The 17,966-nt window shown below is 33.7% G+C and overlaps 1 protein-coding gene across 19 annotated transcripts in view; it reads left to right on the top strand.

Moving 5' to 3' along the window:
* The window catches only part of CLOCK (clock circadian regulator), a 112,773-nt gene that overhangs the window by 50,190 nt on the left and 44,617 nt on the right, over positions 1–17,966 (top strand). For 18 of the 19 annotated variants that reach the window (XM_032497864.1, XM_032497773.1, XM_032497838.1 and 15 more), the window contains 4 exons: positions 7,812–7,901; positions 9,720–9,779; positions 12,557–12,705; positions 15,588–15,679. In XM_032497864.1, coding sequence (XP_032353755.1) covers positions 7,855–7,901; positions 9,720–9,779; positions 12,557–12,705; positions 15,588–15,679 — 348 coding nt within the window. In that variant the 5' untranslated portion in view covers positions 7,812–7,854. Of the gene's footprint in view, positions 1–7,811; positions 7,902–9,719; positions 9,780–12,556; positions 12,706–15,587; positions 15,680–17,966 lie in introns of those variants that run through there. The other variant, XM_032497870.1, reaches the window with a different exon arrangement.

Here is a 17,966-nt window from a genome sequence, read left to right as displayed (position 1 = left end):
TTTAAACTCTGTTTTGTCTGATATAAGTGTTGATACAGCTTTCTTTTTGTTTCTGTTTGTATCGAATAGCATTTTCCCTCTCCTCACTTTCATTCTTTGTATGTCTTAGTTCTGAAATGAGTCTTTTGTAGGCAGCGTATGTTTGGGTCTTTTTTTTTTTTTTAATCCATTTGGCCACTTTGTGTTTTTCGATTGGAGCATTTAGTTCATTTACTTTTTTTTTTTTTTAACATTTTTTATTGATTTATAATCATTTTACAATGTTGTGTCAAATTCCAGTGTTCAGCACAATTTTTCAGTTATTCATAGTTCATTTACTTTTAAAGTAATTATTGTTGGATATGTACTTCTGGCCACTTCATTAAGTGTTTTCTGGTTGTTTTTCTAGGTTATTTATTTATTTATTTTTTTGCTTTGGTTTTTTTTTTTTTTTTTTTTTTTTTTTTTGGTTGTTCCTTTCATCTGCTGCTCACTTCGTTTGTGATTTGATTTCTATCTCTAATGTTATATTTATTTGAATTCCTTTCTTTTCTTTGTGTATGTATCTATTAAAGATTTTTGAGTATTGGTTACCATGAGATTTACATATAACTTTGTGTGTGTGTATGAGATTATTTTAAGTTGGTTTGAATGCAGTGTAACAAACCTGCATTTTTACTTGCCACCCCCACAGTGTTTAATGGTTTTGACAGCATATTTTACATCTTTTTGTTTTGTGTGTTCCTTAACTACTTTTTGTGGATGTAGATGATTTTACTACTTTTGCTTTTCAGTCTTCCTCCTACCTACTATCTTTACTGTATGTTTTCCTTTACCAGTGAGTTGGTTTTTTTTTTTTTTTTTTTTTGGAATTTTTGTATTTCTGGTTATGGTATTCTTTTCCACTTAGAGACTTTCCTTTAACATTTCTTGTAAAGCCAGTTTAGTGGTGCTGAACTCTTTTAACTTTTGCTTGTCTGTAAAACCCTTTATCTCTCCTTGAAATCTGAAAGATAGCCTTGTCAAGTTGACTACTTTTGGTTGTCGGTTTTTCCTTTCATCACTTTGAATATATCTTGAAACTCCCCTCTGGCTTCAAAATATCTGCTGAGAGCTCCCTTGTACTTAACTAGTTGCTTTCTCTTGCCTTTTTTTTTTTTTTTTTTAAAGATTCTGTATCTTTAATTTTTGCCATTTTAGTTACAGTGTTTCTTGATGTGGACTTTTTTGAGTTGATCTTGTTTGGAACTCTTTGTGCTTCCTCGGCCAGGACATGGATCTTTCCCAGGTTAGGGAAGTTTTCAGGTTTATTTTTTCAGATAAGTTCTCTGCCACTTCCTCTGTCTCTCACCTTTCTTGGACTCCTGTAATTTGAATGTTAGTATGCTTGATGTTCCAAAGGTGTCTTAAGGCATCTCATTTAAAAAAAAAAATTCTTCTTTTTCTCTTTAGCTTGGATGATTTCCACTACTCTGTCTTCCAGTTCAGTGGTCTATTTCTCTGTATCATCTAATTTACTGTTGGTTTCTTCTGCAGTATTTCTTATTTCAGTTTTTGTGTTCTTCAACTCTTTTTGATTCTTCTCTATATTTTCTAACTCTTTGTTAAACTTCTGCCTTTGTTCATTCTTCTCCTGAGTTCTTTGAACATTTTTTATGGTCATTACCTTGAACTCTTTATCAGGGAGATTGCTTATCTCTAGTTAAACTTAGCTCTTTTTCTGCCTTTTTTTCTTGTTCTGTAGTTTAGAACATACTCCCCTATCTCCTCATTTTGCCTGATTTTCTGTGTTTATTTTTATATACTATGTATGTCAGTTATGTTTCCCAATCTTGGAAAAGTCACCTTATTTAGAAGTCCTGTGCGGCCCAGTAGCACACTTGCGTCTGGTCACCAGAGCCATATATTCTAGTAGTGTCCCCTTTGTGGCTTTTCTGATGTGATGGGGCTGACTACTGTGTGTGCTTTGGTAGGTGAGGGTGGCTTTCAGTCTTACTGGCTGCCGGGCCATTCCTCAAGGACATACCAGTACTAATCAGAGAAGGAGCAGCTAGTGAGATGGATAGAAAAGTAGGAAAGTGTTGTGTCACAGAAGCCAGGAAAAGAAAAGTAATAAATGCATAAATAGTCATTTATATCCCACGTTACTGAGAGTAGAGTAAAGCAGCTGTTTGTCAGCATGAATGTCGTTGATAACTGTAGTAAAGAGTGAGCAGTATATGTACTGTAAGTTCTGGCAGGTACTGCTAGCTGACTTTCTCAGTGTCATCAGCAATAAATATACAAAAGTGCTGGTTTTCTCTACATCCTTCCCCCACCCTCCAAAAAAAAAGTGAGCAGTCTCAGTGGGAGTTGGTGAGGATGAAAGCCTGATTAAAACTGATGAAGTGAGAATGAAAAAGTTCGATTAAAGATGGCAAAAAATACAGTTAACTTCCATTTTCTCTCGAAACTGTATTAATGCTAAAGGATTTTTCTGAACGAGCAGAGAATGGGAGAGGAAATAATTGCAACAAAATTTTGGATCCTGAAAAGCCAAAGGAAGTGTGGTAACTGTCTTATAGACCCTAGAATCCCAGGCCCACTGTGGGAATGTTCAGAAACAAACTTTGTGTTACTGTAGGGCCTCTAAAATGTTCAGGAGTTGAATGTATTCTTTACTTCTGCAAATAAGAGTGAGGGTGGGACTAAAAACAGGATGATTTGTTGAAAATCTGTTTATAAGGTTATTCTGCTCCATAAATCCTTTCCCTGACTTTGGAAACCCAGGCAACTATCCCTCTTGCCTTTCTTAGCAGAGGGCTAGAGATTTATTTTCTAGCAAGGACAAAATAGAGGGCACCAAACATAGTTGAAAATGTGGGTACTATATTAAAAATAAGGGATTAAGATTCTAGGCTAATCAGATTTTTGTAATTTTCAGTGAACAGTTTAGAAGAGTCTTCTCTAGGAATTAAAACCAACCTAGAGAAATGGTCTGAAGATAACAACATTAAGAATTTCCCCAAAGAAATATTCCAACCTGGTATTGCTACAACAAAGTTCACAGTATCCTACCCTTAAATATGGGCCTGTGACCAAAGATCACTAGACATTTTAGGAATGCCTCTTTTGTGAGAGTCAAAGACCAAACCAAAAAAGAAAATACCAAGTTAGGGGAAATGGAGACCAACTCAGTAGGTAAGAATTGAGAGAAACACATAACTGTCATTTAATAGTTTCAGAAAGGTAAGAGGAGATGCTAAAGCTGTGAAATATAAAGGAGAAACAATAAAAAATGAAATTAGAAATGGAAAACTCAATGGAAGGGCTCAAAAATAGTATTGATATATTGAAAGTGAAGCAAAGAGAAAATTGGAGAGAAGAAATAAGAAAATTGGAGCAATTGTCAGGATCTTCAGTGTTCAAATAATACGAGTTCCAGAAAAAGAGAATAGAGTAATTAGAGGGGAGAAATAGGGAATAGAGAACGATTCAACAAAACTGTCCAGAAATTAGAGGACACAAATTTCCAAGTAGAAAGAGCCCATAGAATGACCAATACAAATATGAAGATTAGTCCAAAATAGGGCATATTATTGTTTAATTTTAGAACACAGTGGAGCTTCCAAAATAAGAAAAATAGGAGGTCACATATAAAGGATCAGTAATCAGCATGGCTTTGGACTTCTTGATCCCACACTGGAAACTCGAAGATAGGGAAGCCTTTAAAAAAATTCTTAAGGAAAAATTATTTCCAACTCAGTATTCAATATCTAGCTAAACTGTTGATTAAAGATTAATGACGGTTGTAGACTTGTGATGACTCAGAAAAATTTTATCTGCTGTGTTTCCTTTCTTGGGCAGTTATTGTAGGAGGAACTCAACAAAAAAGAAGTAAACTACAAAAATGAACCGATAGAATAGGAAAAACAGGAAATGCAAGTTAAGTAGAGACCCAGGAAATCACTAGGATGATAGTGAAGAATGATCCTACGATTACCAGTTACAGCCATCCAGTCCCAGTAGGAATTGGTCAGAAGGTACCAAGAGAAATATCTGTGAGAAGAGTAAATTGGTAGAATTTGTAATAGGTTTGAAGATATCAAGAGTAGATTTAGACAGAGAAGAGTTTGGGGCTGAATTGGTGATAAGTATGTAGAAAACTAGGTAAATAATAAAACAATGATTAACTCTAGGGAAAACTAGAAAAGAAAAGTAATTAGTATACTATATGGCTCAGCTGTTAATTGCATTTACAGAATCATAATAATGTTAATTCTGAGTATAACCACCTAGCCAAAAATCACGGTGTTGGGAATCTGGGCAAGTAGGCATATGTATGAGGTAAGGATAGGGGAGTTAAAGCTATATTATTATTTTTCATAGTGAAGTTCAATAGATAAAACCTAAAAAACAAAGACACTTTTGAGGGCAAAAGCAAGCAATGTAATTATTGCTTGCTTACATTGGGAAAACTCGAATAAATTGGGAATGTGTAGGAGGCACCCTACCTAAAACAGAAAGAATCAAGAAGTAACAAAGTAGAAGTTATTAGAGAGTTAACTACCCAAGGAGACAGTTAAAGAGATGAAAGTGGTTGGAAATAGGCAATGGGGATCAGAGGACTTCTGATTTTTTAAAAAGTCTCATAAGTCTGTTTGGACACTTGAAACTTTGAACAAGGATACATTTGTGAAAATAAACACTAAATTTAAAAATAAGAGAGTGGAATTAAAGATGTTGAAACACCAGCTGTATACAACTCTGGTAAGTTGTTTCTCTGTAAAAGCAGGCAGAAAAGGAAGGCAGTACCTGAAGGGGGATGGTGAGTCAGGGGGGTTTTGTTTGTGCTTTGTTTTTTTAAGGTAAAATACTAAGATGTTGATCAGAATAATCCAGTTATAGAGGGAGAAATTAGTGTTGTAGAAGTGGAAAGCCTTGAGAGGTGACAGCAGATGGGATTCAGAGGACAAGTAGTATCATGTCATTAGATACTGCATAGTTTATTTTTAATGCAGAATGTGTTATTTTATACATGAGTTCTTTTCCAAAGATGGAATGCCAGGCACTGAGATTTTCTGTTAATTATGTGTAATGTTGCATGCTGAATTTAAAACATATCTGCTTCCATATTTGGCAAAGTTTGAATTGCTTACAGAGTTTGTTATTAATACCTTCCCATTTGATAATTTTTTTAAATGGCTTTTAAAATATTTGTAAAAAACATATGCCGTTCTTGACCATCACTGTGATAAAATAGTATCGTGGTACTTACTCAGCTGGGAAGTCATATCACTGAATGATTCTGAGCTCAAGTTTCTTATATAAAGGAGCATTTGATTCGTAACTGTAACTTGATCCTTTATGATTTGTGATCTTTGGATTCCAATGACTATAACTGATCCTCTCAAAGTCATTATTGCATACCACACTGGCCTATTAATGTCAATATTTAAGAAAAAAGGCTTTATTGACACAACATTGTAAACTGACTATACTTCAGGAAAAAAAAGAAAAAAGGCTTTTAATAATAATATTTAATCTATATTACACCATCTATTTGAAATTCCTTGCTGCGTGTAGGGACATTTCATGTCTTCTAAAAATGAATCCTTAGAATCCATAGCAAGAGCAATTATGACTCTGCCTACTAGTCTTTTTGTACTGAAAGCATCAGTCCTAGGGTAGTCCCCACACAAGACCTTTTGGGTGCTCCCCCATTACCGCTTTGTTTTGTTAAAGTTAATTCAACACCATTTAAAGAAGTCAAGAGGAATCTTGTAACAATTGCTCTAGAGTGCTTATTTGGGCCTACTTCACTTCTTCCCTTATCTTCCCTTAAATATAGCATGTCTGTCAATTGTCTGGGAAAGTAGAGAAAAGATCTGGGACTCTTGGACTAGACTTTTAGAGATGTAGTTTTACATTATTCAGTTAGCTAGACAACAAATAGTATTTGGAAAAATATTGTTAACAACAATATTAAAACAGCCTAATGCTTACCAGTCTGTCTTCCTAAAGCATTTTGGATTTATTTCCCTTATAATTAGCATGGCTCCTGTTTATATAGTCTTAAGCCCTGGTTTTTAGGGTCCTTTTTTCCCCCGTTGTTTGCCCTGTTCTACCTTTTGGTAATTAAACAAGCATATACTTGTTGCTATGTAAGTCTCAGATCTGGTCTTTTAAGTTTAAACTGAAACGGTTCTTTTTAAATTCGTCTAAATTGGCTGTGTTACCTTTGCACTGTTCTTTTTGTTCTGATGATAGAACCAGCCTCTGTTATTACCATGATAAAATAAGTATGTCTGTTGGACCAGAGGTGATCTTTAAAATCTATTCTCTAAAATTCTGTAATTTTGTATTCCATCTGCTGATGTTGACCCAGACACTTAAAATCATTGTTTTATCCTGGAGCTAGTTATTTTTATTTTTAAATCTGACTCCCCCACTCATTATCTTTTAAGACTTCTTAGCCCTTTACAGTCCCATTTCTGCAGCCATAACCGCATAGGCAGTGCAGCATCATTTATCAAGGGTTATTCTCTCTTATTCTCATAAATGTACATTTGAAAACAATGATAGAATATTTTAGAATCTCATGCCCTTTAATCTTTTCTGGTTTAGTTAGAGATACACATTAATTTACACTATTTTCTTAATTTTAAATGAAAAATATAATAAAGTAGAATTTCTTAATGCCTCAGACTGTTAGGATATTTATTAGAAGTAAGGTGATTATTCAGTATTTAATTAATGACTATAAAATATAAGTATCATGGATAAAACCTGCCTTATACTTTAGAACTACATAGAATATAGAGAGAGAAATTTTAGGCTTATGATTCAGTTTTAAAGCAGTAAATTTTAATTCCTTCAATGTTAGTATGAGACCCTTTATAGTAAGGCTCTTCTTGACTTGCTTCCACCCCTCTACCACTCCTACTCTCTCTCACTTCATGCTCTAGTAATTAAAACTTCCAGTTGTGATATGCCTAGATTTTTCTCTAAAGAAAATGCTAAGCCTCTTAAGTTCTCAAATAGGATGCTCTCTCATCTCATAAAGGCCTGTGCCTTTGCAAATTGCTATTCTTATAGTTTCGAATCCTTTCAACTATTACCTCTTCCTGTCCTTTAGTTTGTTATTTCTCGAACTTAAATTGTCATACAAATCACGTGGAGACCTTGTTATAATGAAGATCTGTTTCAGTAGGACTTAAGGTTGGGCCCAAGATTCTGTATTTTAACAAGCTGTCACATGATGCTGATGGTCTCTGGACCACATTTTCAGTAACAAGAATCTAGACTGCCTTGTTCAGTATCAAGAATCTAGAAATAATCAAGAATATTTCCCCGACTCCCCCCATATGCTTTCTTTATTCCTTAATTATAATTATTTAGTATCTCCCTATTCAATGCAGATTTTTGCCAACCATGACTGTGTCTTTCATCCTTGTATTTCCAAAGCTAACTGTACTGTTTAACAGAAAACAGGCTTTCAACAAATGTTTATTGCCCATTGGATGGTGTTATTACAACCTATTTATAGTTGTATAGTCTAATATATACTGAACATTAATAGTGGCTTTTAAATTTTGATCATTTTGTTTTAGAAAGAAAATGAATTATGAGCTTCATTTTTTCCCCCTGTAAAATCCTTTTTTAGAAGGAAAAAAAAGCCTTAAATGTGCATCAACTAAGGATATTTGCTTGAAAATAATATTCCACCCTTTGGTACAAACAAAAACATTTTGAAATCTCTAGGATAACATATAGTGTTTCTCAAGTTTACTGTGTGTGTAGAAATAAGTTTTTTAGAAACCAATGATGATTTATCTTTCTTTCTACCCAAGGAGAAGTACAAATGTCTACCACAAGACGAAAACGTAGTATGTTATGTTGTTTACCGTAAGCTGTAGTAAAATGAGCTCACTTGTTGACAGGTATGTTTTTAGAGACTCTTTATCTTGAATTATATAAAACTATTTTAAAAATTCACAGAGTAATGGTCTATATCAAACTGATAAAAGGAATTTTATGCTTAGCTATAATTACTATTACATTCACCTTCTGTACTGAGCAAATACTGCATGATAGTAAGTACGGTATTTTATCTAGAGCCAAATAAACAGTGTGCAACTTGTGTTCTAAATGAATCTTGAGTTATAATTTTGAATGATTTAGTCTGAACTGCTCTGAAAGAAGTTAAGACATTTGCAGATAATTTCCTTGGCACTTTCTGGAATCATCTGTCTCCTTATCTGTTGGTGCTAACCTCAGCCCTTTAAGCATCTTAGCATTTGACTGCTAAGAGGTAACTAATTAGGATTTCATTAGTTGAAATTATAATCTTTAACTCTTACTCTTGGAAAAAGGATAGACTTCCTTGTTTATTTGATTTTAAAACTTTATTTTTAATTTTTTTTACATTTTAACATCTGACATTGAGACTCATCTTAACAGTTGGCTTATCATTGTTTAATTGGTAGCATTTTTTTCTTTCTTAATGCCACATAAAATAAGTCTTATAGTCAGTGGTATCTTAAATTTGTTAAAATATAGTAACATTTTTAAAAAACACCTATTCTTTGACAACTAATGTGCAGAATATTGTTTTATGTCTTACTTCATTTAACTTCACAGTAATTCCATGAGATTTTACAGATGAGGAAACTAGGTCAGAGAGGTTAAATAACTTGTTTAAGGTCACATAGTAAGTAATGAGCTGGAATTATGACCTATGTTGGTCTGTCTGACACTAGAGTTCCTATGCTTTTATTATAGCATACTGTGTGACTCTTCCACAGGAGATTCTTTAAGAGTTTTGTAGCTAGAGTTGGGTGCAGAAGTGACTTTTGACATCTAGGGGCAGCTTTCTTCCCTTTTCTATGACGTAAATAGTTTGGAGCAAGATATTTACCTTCTGATTAAATTAAATTCTTGTTTATTATGATAGACTTTATTTATTTATTTTAATGATTATCATTTTAGTTTATTCCCTTGTAGTATTTTTCCTGGACAGTTTTTTTTTTTGAGATATAATTCATGTGCCATAAAATTCACTCTTTCAAAATGTACAATTCAGTCATTTTAGTAAATTTACAAAGATGGTCAAGCATCCCCACTTTAAGTCTAAAACATTTACATCACCTGCAAAAACCCAATAGCAGCTACGCTATTCTTCATCCCTTCAGCCCCGGCTCTATTTCTATACGTACTTATCAAAGGCATGTTTTAAAACCAGTATGAATTGCCTGCCCTGTGTTTTTTTTTTTTTCCTCATTGCGGCCTTAATTTGCATTTTCTGAAACATGTGTTTCCATATTTTTTTTTATTAATAAACTTTATTTTTTAGAGTAGTTTCAGGGTCATAGCAGAATTGAGCAGAAAGTACAGATTTTGTATGTAGCCCTCCACACATATACACCCCTACCCTCAGCATCCCTCATCAGTGTGGCATATTTGGTACAAACGATGAACCAACATGGACACATTATTATTAACCAAAGTCCTTAGTTTACATTAGGGTTTACTCTTGATGTTGTACATTCTATAATAGACTTTAAAAAATGTAAGACATAGTTAAATTTAATTGTCCATATATATATCAGAAAACACATTAATAATTATTGAGTTTGAATTTATGCAATCTGTTAACTCTACAAAAATGCTAGGATAGAACTGATTTGAGTCACATGTTTCAGTTATTGCTGTTCCTTAGTGAGTCTGCTCTTTCTCTGTCGACTTTCTTTTTCTTTTAGAGATGATGGTAGTATTTTTGATGGATTGGTGGAAGAAGATGACAAGGACAAAGCAAAAAGGTAGTTCAACTTAAGATGTAAAACAGTAAATAAATGAATAATAATTAAATGTAATAGTAAAAAATGGTAAATCAGTGATATCTAGAAGCTATCTGCGTTAAGAAGTTAGATATGTTCGCAGTGTGAAGGAGCTTAGAATATTTGTATGACATTTATAAATTGAATAAAATTATCCTCTAGAAGTGCCCTTCTCCCCACATATTGTGGTACATAAAGTTTATGTGACATCACTGGTGATGTTAGGCTTCACCACTTGTCTAAGGCAGGTTTGCCTAGATTCACCATTGTAGTTCCTGTTTTTTCCTTAACCTACACTGTTCTTTGGAAGCAGTTTGTTTAGTATAGCCCACCTTTGGAATAGGGATGGGAGAATTAAGCTTCACCTCCCATAGGAGGGGATATCTACACATATTTGAAGTTCTTCTGTAAAAATACTTGTCTCTTTCCTATTTATATCTCTATGCACTCATATATATATTGTATAGACTCATGGATGTGGCCAGACTCTGTGGCCTGTTGTCATTGAGTTCATCACAAGGGCTAAGTACTTCCAACCTGAATGTAGTATGAAGTAAAGTTACTTTAATGGGTGTGATCCAGTGGTAGAGTTGGCAGTGATATTTGATTTCTATAAATTTCTTATCATGGAGCCAAAATACCTATTTTGAATTGTTGCTTCATGGAAGCTATATGATCCTGGACATACTCTTTTTTATGGCTGAGTTGTCACACCTATAAAATGAAAAATAATAATGAAGTCTATCTCATAGGAATTAGATTTCATAATGTTTTCAGTAGTGCCTAACATATAAATACACAACAAATAACAGCTCTAAATTTTAACCCCGCCCATGTCTTCAGATGTTTCATATATACTAATTCTGAGATACCTGTTTTCTACTTACTCCTTTCTAGAGAAATATAATTAGACCCATTATGTCTAACTTCCTCTGGTATAAGTTCTTTAAAACATCCAACAGGCAATTTCATGATTTCTAAATTCCCCCCACACTATTTATCCACCAAAATCAGTATCTCATGTTATATTTCACTTATTGATAAACAGCATTATCAGTAACTTGGGAATCCTTTGATTTCTCTTTTGCTTCCCCACTCTAAACCAATTTCCCTAGAATTGCTGAGTTATGCCTGTTAACCCTCAGATCCACACTGCTTTGTTAACACTGCCACTGCCATGGTTTATAGGCTAGGATATTGCAGTTGCCTCCTAAATGGTCATCTGACCATTTGGTCTTGTTCGGCATACAGTAAGTTTTCAGTAGTATTTGTTAAATGAATTTGTTTTGCCAAGCACTGGTCCTTTCATTACTCTAATGCTGAAATGGTCTGATGAACAAGCAATTCTCTTCATGTCATTTCTTTGCTTAAAACCTTTCAGTGCCTTCCCATATCTTTCAGGATTAAACTAAAATCCTTTTTCATAGCATAAAAATTTCATAATTTTTTTCAGTACTGCCCCACTTGCTCCCCATCCACAGCCTAACTCCAACATAATTGGGCACAGAAAGCCTGTACACGAGCCACTTAGCCATGCCGAGCTACTTGTGATAGGTTTTTGTTTTTGTACAAGGTTACTATGTCTAAAATGTCCTACTCACCCCAACTGTCATCCCTTTCTCACTCAGGCTCCATGACTCAATTCGGCACACTTAGGAGTTTCCATAGGAGTTAGATGAATTTCTTGAAACGGCTTATCATTCCCCAGTTATTTCCTGCCCTTATTAGCACAGTCTCTGTCATTATAACAAAGCACTCAATGCTTGGTGAGGGAGTCAGTTCATTTGTGTTATGTTTCTTAAGAGATTTGAACAGTTGTATTTTTTCACAGTGCTAATATAGAATACATGCTTCTTCTTTATTGAAGTAAAGTTAAATTACATTAGTAGAATTATCCTCTGACCTTTGGGGAAAGTATTATACTTTGCTTAAACAAAAATTGAATTCTGAAATACAACTTCACAAAGCAGATAATTAGAAATATTATAGAATGATTAATTGCCCTGTAAATAATTGTATTTACTTACCTCTAGAGGTCTTAGTGCAACTTAGAGTTTGTTTACAGGTTACTGCTTCACACGGAACAGTGGGAATTATTCACTTAGCACATATATTTTGAGCACTTACTGTTTGTTAGGTGTTATGCTTAAGTGCTTAGATGAAAAAATTTGGGCTCTGTTACCAAGAAGCCCACAGCCAAATGGAGAGACAGATATGCAAATAAGTGGTTACAGCTCTGTTCTGGAGGCTGGGATGGAGGAATAAAGAGGAAGAATATGTGGGTAAACCTGAGGGTAGGGAGATTTTCATTTTTAGATTTCTGTTTGTAATTTAAAACTTACAGAAGATGAATAACTTTCTCCTATTCAGTAATTATTAGTAATTTGTATTTATACATTATATGTACTTTCACAGTATATCTCAGTAATATTCATAATAACCTCATTAGGAAAATACCAGTTCTTGATAAATAATGACATTAAATTAAACCTGAGATTTGAATGTAATTTGTCTTACTCACATTTTCATTAAAACATGTATGCCAAATGCTTAATATGTTTCTCTAGTGATAAATTGAGAAGAAAAATTATTGTCCTAATTAAATGTATATTGTAACCTAGGAAATAATATTTATTACTATCCATATTGACAGAAGTAACATGCCATGTGGTTGTGTCAATATTGAGCATTGTATTAAACTACTTGTGTAATTAAATGGATTGTTTGAAAACTGCTTATTTAATTTTTTATTTCATCAGAGTATCTAGAAACAAATCTGAGAAGAAACGTAGAGATCAATTTAATGTTCTCATCAAAGAATTGGGATCCATGCTTCCTGGTAATGCTAGAAAGATGGATAAATCTACTGTTCTACAGAAGAGCATTGATTTTTTACGAAAACATAAAGGTAAATTTTTAATTTTGTAAAATGGATTTATTTAAAATAACAGATCCTCTCTTAAAGCATAATGTGATATAATCTTGGCAGTAAAGATTGGATGCTTCCTAAAATTTTTTTAAGAGGAAGAAATAATAATTGCCTTTTTAAAGATTTCCTAATATGTTCTTTCTTTCATTCAACAAACATTTATTTAGTGCCTACTGTATCCTAGTAGGTTAACAGTCCTGACCTTCGAGTAACTCAAGCCAAGGGAGAGAAACATATAAACAGCTAATTACAATGAAGATAATTATAATGTGAGTAGTGCTTGTAAACCATAAACTTTATGTGAGAACACAGAGGAAAGAATGTGTCAGTAAAAAAGTAGTTGATTTTTCAACTGAGTCTTCCTTTTAGATTAACTAAGAAAAACAGCAGTTCACATGAGGAAATAGCATGTACCAAACCAGAGAAGCTGGGAGAGTTCAGTTTAACTGGAGCATAGTTTGAGTTGGAAAATTATGGGTCTATTTGAAAGCAAGGGAAGAGTACGATTGAGAGGGTCTTACATATCATTTTAAAAGGGCTTCAGTGTATATTTAGGGAATAAACACTGTGTTTTAAAGTGATTATTTGTTAATCAAACAAAATCACTTTGACTAAGTCATGAAAAGAAAATTTTTAAGAATATTAAGTATTTTGGTAATATAATAATTGGAAAACTTGTAAAAGGACATTTCGTTTTAGATACAAATGAAACTGCAAAACTTCTCAAAAGGAGAATTTATAACTAGTGTCTCTTTTTCTTGCGGGCTCACTGTGGAATGCATTATTAGCCTGGTTTATGACCCACCACTCTTTAAAATTATTTTTGTTAATTTCTCTAATGCCATCACCCCCACTCCTCATGCCCTCTTCTGCCAATGAAGCAGTAGCTTTTTGTTATACCTCATCCTCTTCAGCATCTCTGAAGCACTGGACATTTTCATTTATCCTCCACTGGCTTTCTTTGCCCTTGGCCTGAGTTACTCTACACTTCTTCATTCACTTCCCCCCTCCCTAACTGAGCTGATTTCTTTCCTCTTTCTTTTTCTGTCCTCTAAATGTAACAGTTCTCAAGTCTTTTGTGCTTTTGCCTTTTTTTTTTTTAAACACTGGTTCCGTTGGTTATCTCAGTTCATAGCTTCAGCTCTTGCCTCTCTATTAAACTGCTAAATCTGTATTTTTAGATGCAAACTTTTCAGTCTTTTATTTCCAGGTAACTTCTGGATCTTTCTTGTGCATGTCCTCAAACTCAGTGCATCTAAAACTGAACTCATTTTCATTTTGTCAGGTCACCTGTTTCTCTCAACTTTCTTGTTTTCATTTTTATACCACCATCCTTTCAATTCCCCAGGACTCAGACCTGAAAAGTTATTTTAAATCTTCCTTAGTATAGTATCACAGTGGCCAAATTTTGTTGATTCTTCTGTAAATGTGTCAGAATTGCTTGTCTTCATTTTTATTGCCACCATCATCATTACATTTTACCTCTACAGATAGTATTTTCACTAACCTCAGTGTCCCTTGCAAGATGGCACATTCAGTCCCTCAGACATTTTAGGAGTTCAATAAATGATTGTTGAATGAAATGAAGTAATATGCATGCATAATTATTTCACCCTGACAAAAGAGGACTAATTTTGGCATTAAGTAGGTAAGTTTTTTCAAAATTGGATATATGATTCTCACAAAAATAAAATTTACCTTAAATTGAAAGGTAATTTTTATATACTTATTGCTCTAAAAATAAACCTGTGTTTAACTAAACTTACTGGGATTTATTTGTGGATTAAGTCCTTTTTTCTGAATATATATAATTGATGTGAATTTGAAAAGCATGACTGTATTGCACAGAATCAGTAGCTCTACTTCACAGTTACTCTTTATATCTAGTAAAGACATTTCCAGTATGCCAGATTTGGGATACCAATTTAATATGCCATATTTACATATCTGGTCAAACAACTTAGTCCATATTTTTCATTGCAAAGTAGAGTATATTTTGTAGAGTAAAATCTGTGATACAGGTTTTTATTTTACCTGTTTTAATATATCTGCATTTAAAAATGGAAAAATGTTTATTGCCTAAGTAGTTCAGATTTTATCATTTATGAATAGCTTTCTTATAACTAAATCCATTAGAAGTATGTTACAAAATAAACTATAAAAATTGTTAAAATGTATACCCCAAGCCAAGGATCTCCAAAGTTTTGACCAACTTCCTACTGCTAGGAAACATGCAAGAAGACACTAAGTAGAATCAATCTGGGATTATTACTATAAAGTTTTTGCCTAAAGTCTTAATTCAGTCTCACTGATTAATTAAGAGTAACGCACTTCAGACTGGGAAGAATCTTTCTGCTTGGCAATAGGCAAGCCTAACATCTTCTTTTCTAAAAGCAGACTGACTGGCCTCCTTGACTCCTTTACTCCAAGTTCACGTCCTTATATCTTCTCTAGGTACTACCATTTGAATAGCAAGAAAAAGGAAGGGGAAAAAAGAGTATGTTCCTAATGCTTGATCTAATCTGCTTGTTCTGATTCTTGTTTGGTCATTGTGTCAAGGAGGAAGCAGTCTCAGGCCTGTCAGCAGCACAGGCTCTCAAAGCCCCCCAGAGAAAATCCAAAGAGGCTAGTATTTTTAAGAGACTAAATCTAAGGAGATAACTTGCTGTATTAGCTCAAATATTTTTCATCGTACCAAAACTTGTACCTCCTGATACCTACCTAGACCAGTAAATATTATTGCCTACGGTTCTTTAGAGTGGGAGAAGAGAAGGCAACTTGTAGGACTTCTGTACTCTATCTACCCCACTACCCCAAACTTTTGGTTGGACTATGCCACTAATGTGTCAATCTGTTTGCAGAAATCACTGCACAGTCAGATGCTAGTGAAATTCGACAGGACTGGAAACCTACATTCCTTAGTAATGAAGAGTTTACGCAATTAATGTTAGAGGTATGTCCGTATTTAATTTTTGAAGTTTATTTTCCTTAAAAAAGAAATCACAGGGGTTACTAATTTTAGTACAGTTTTAACGATATTACTTTAATATTTAAAAACCATAATTCAATGTAAATCAGTAAGCTATCTCTTCAGTTAAAATTAGTAGATGTAAATATTATAAGGAAATAGTACTATGTGGTAAAATAATGCCAAATTTTCATATTTTCATTATTATCTGAATTTTTGAGAGGCTTAATAAAAGTTCAGAAATCAAATAATAGTTCCAATTTTGTTAAATTTTTTCTCTAAAAAGTAATAATTTGTTTTCAAAGATGACAATCTAGCTTCATGCAAGAAAAGCATGTTCTTAACAAGAGATACCTAATTATCTCTTTAGATATAAATATGTTTATGAAAGGGTACACACAAGCTGATGTTTTCAACAAAAAAAAGGAAATAAACTCATTTAATTACTCTTTAATTTTTAATTTATGGTATTTTTCAGTGTAATCATTTAATAAGATCTGTGTTAGTTATAAACTACCCTGCTTTATTGGTATGAAAAATTTCTTATAAAGTTATAAATTGTTGTAATATCTATACGTACTTACTAATAACCTTAATGAAGGTAAATTACCTGTTTACTAATAAGCTAAGTAGAAAGCATTGTCTTCAGATTTTTCTTTACGATGAACAGATTTTTAATTTATTTTTTAATGGAGATACTGAGGATTGAACCCAGGACCTCATGCAAACTAAGCATGAGCTCTACCACTGAGCTTATTTCCCTCCTGCTATGAACAGATTTTTTTAAATTAATTGCCGAGACACATGTAGTGCATACATAGATAAATATCAAAGACAAATAAAATATTCTAGAGATTATAACATTACATATAATATGCAACAGAAAATTTAAACATTAAAATTTTGAAAATATAAATTAGTTGTCTCATGATTTCCTCACAGCTTTTAAAATTACATTTCTGAAAAATATTACATTTAAAAATTTTTAACATGTCAAGCATATTTTTTATTTTTAGTCTATGTTTACACCTATTAAGTAAATATATGTTTTAATGTTAATATGCCAAAATTGAAGGATATGTATAAATGTGTGTATATATTGTAACCTGGGTCCAGCTAACCTAGTTGTGTTACTGTTGGCTAGTTATGTTGATCAGATTACAGATGGGCAGTCTGAATACCCTTCTCAGCAGAATTTCAGATGTAGGCTATATCTTGGAATGTTAGAGCTGCTAGTAGAAGAGTTGAGATCATTCAGGTCAACTTCTTCCTTTTACCAGTGAGGCCTGAAGAGGATGCAGCTTGTTCAAGGTCAGATGGCTAATTAATCGAAGAACTGAGACTAAGATCTTAAAATTCACTTACACCTTGTATGTTGGCTATCTCTCTCCATTCTTCCATTGCCACCTATCCCACTCCCTCTTATCTCTGTTACCTAAGGAATATTCCTTGCTACCCTTGATAGTAGGCGGTAGAGGGGTGTGGGAGGGTGTGGTTTGCCTGACTAAACCTCTATGCAAAGTCTCTCTGTGAGAAGTCACCTAGTAAGGAGTTCTTTCCCCTTAGCAGCTGGCAGCTCTCTTCAGTACTCTACAAGGAAAGGGTCAGTGCCTTATCTGCCTCATCAGAAGGAGGTACTGTCCCTTTCCCTAGAACTTTCATCCAGTCTTCCCAGATTAAACACTCAGTAAGTAAACTATGAAGGTTTACACAGGCCTTTTGTTGAGGGTCAAGTAGATATCAAATAGGAAGATGAATTTTAATGAATGAACCCTTTCCTTTCTATCACACAGTGTAGGCAAGGGGTAAGGTTCACAGTCTTCAGTCTCTGGATGAATATGTCCTTCTCTGTCTTGCTCTTCCTTCCACATCTGTCTGATCTTCCTCCTCAAGGCCCCTTCAGTTTTTGGTATACCTACCTACCTTATTGGGAAATTAAATCCTTCCATTCAAAAGAAGTCTGATTCTTTCTTGTGTTAACACTTGGCCAGATGCTTGTGGAGGCTTTTCTTTACTGAATCTTTGCCTGCTTTTAAAGAGGAAGGGGCAGGCTCTAGTTCTAGGAATGGGATTAAGTCATTAAGAGTTCTGATTTTAGTTTATTCTCTTTACAGAAGAGAGCTGCATCCCAGTTCTAGGGAATATCCTAAGAGCAAATAGAGATCATCATTGAAAATAATAATTTGTTTTCAAAGATAACACTGTCTAGCTTCACTCGAGAAAAGCATGTTCTTGATGACATTTTGACCCTTTTCGTTATGAAATAATACCA

This window comes from Camelus ferus, chromosome 2 (genome assembly GCF_009834535.1).
Source record: "Camelus ferus isolate YT-003-E chromosome 2, BCGSAC_Cfer_1.0, whole genome shotgun sequence".
Classification (NCBI taxonomy): Eukaryota; Metazoa; Chordata; class Mammalia; order Artiodactyla; family Camelidae; genus Camelus; species Camelus ferus.
The sequence above is the reverse complement of the archived record's forward strand: the minus strand, read 5'-3'. Positions and strand labels throughout refer to the sequence as shown.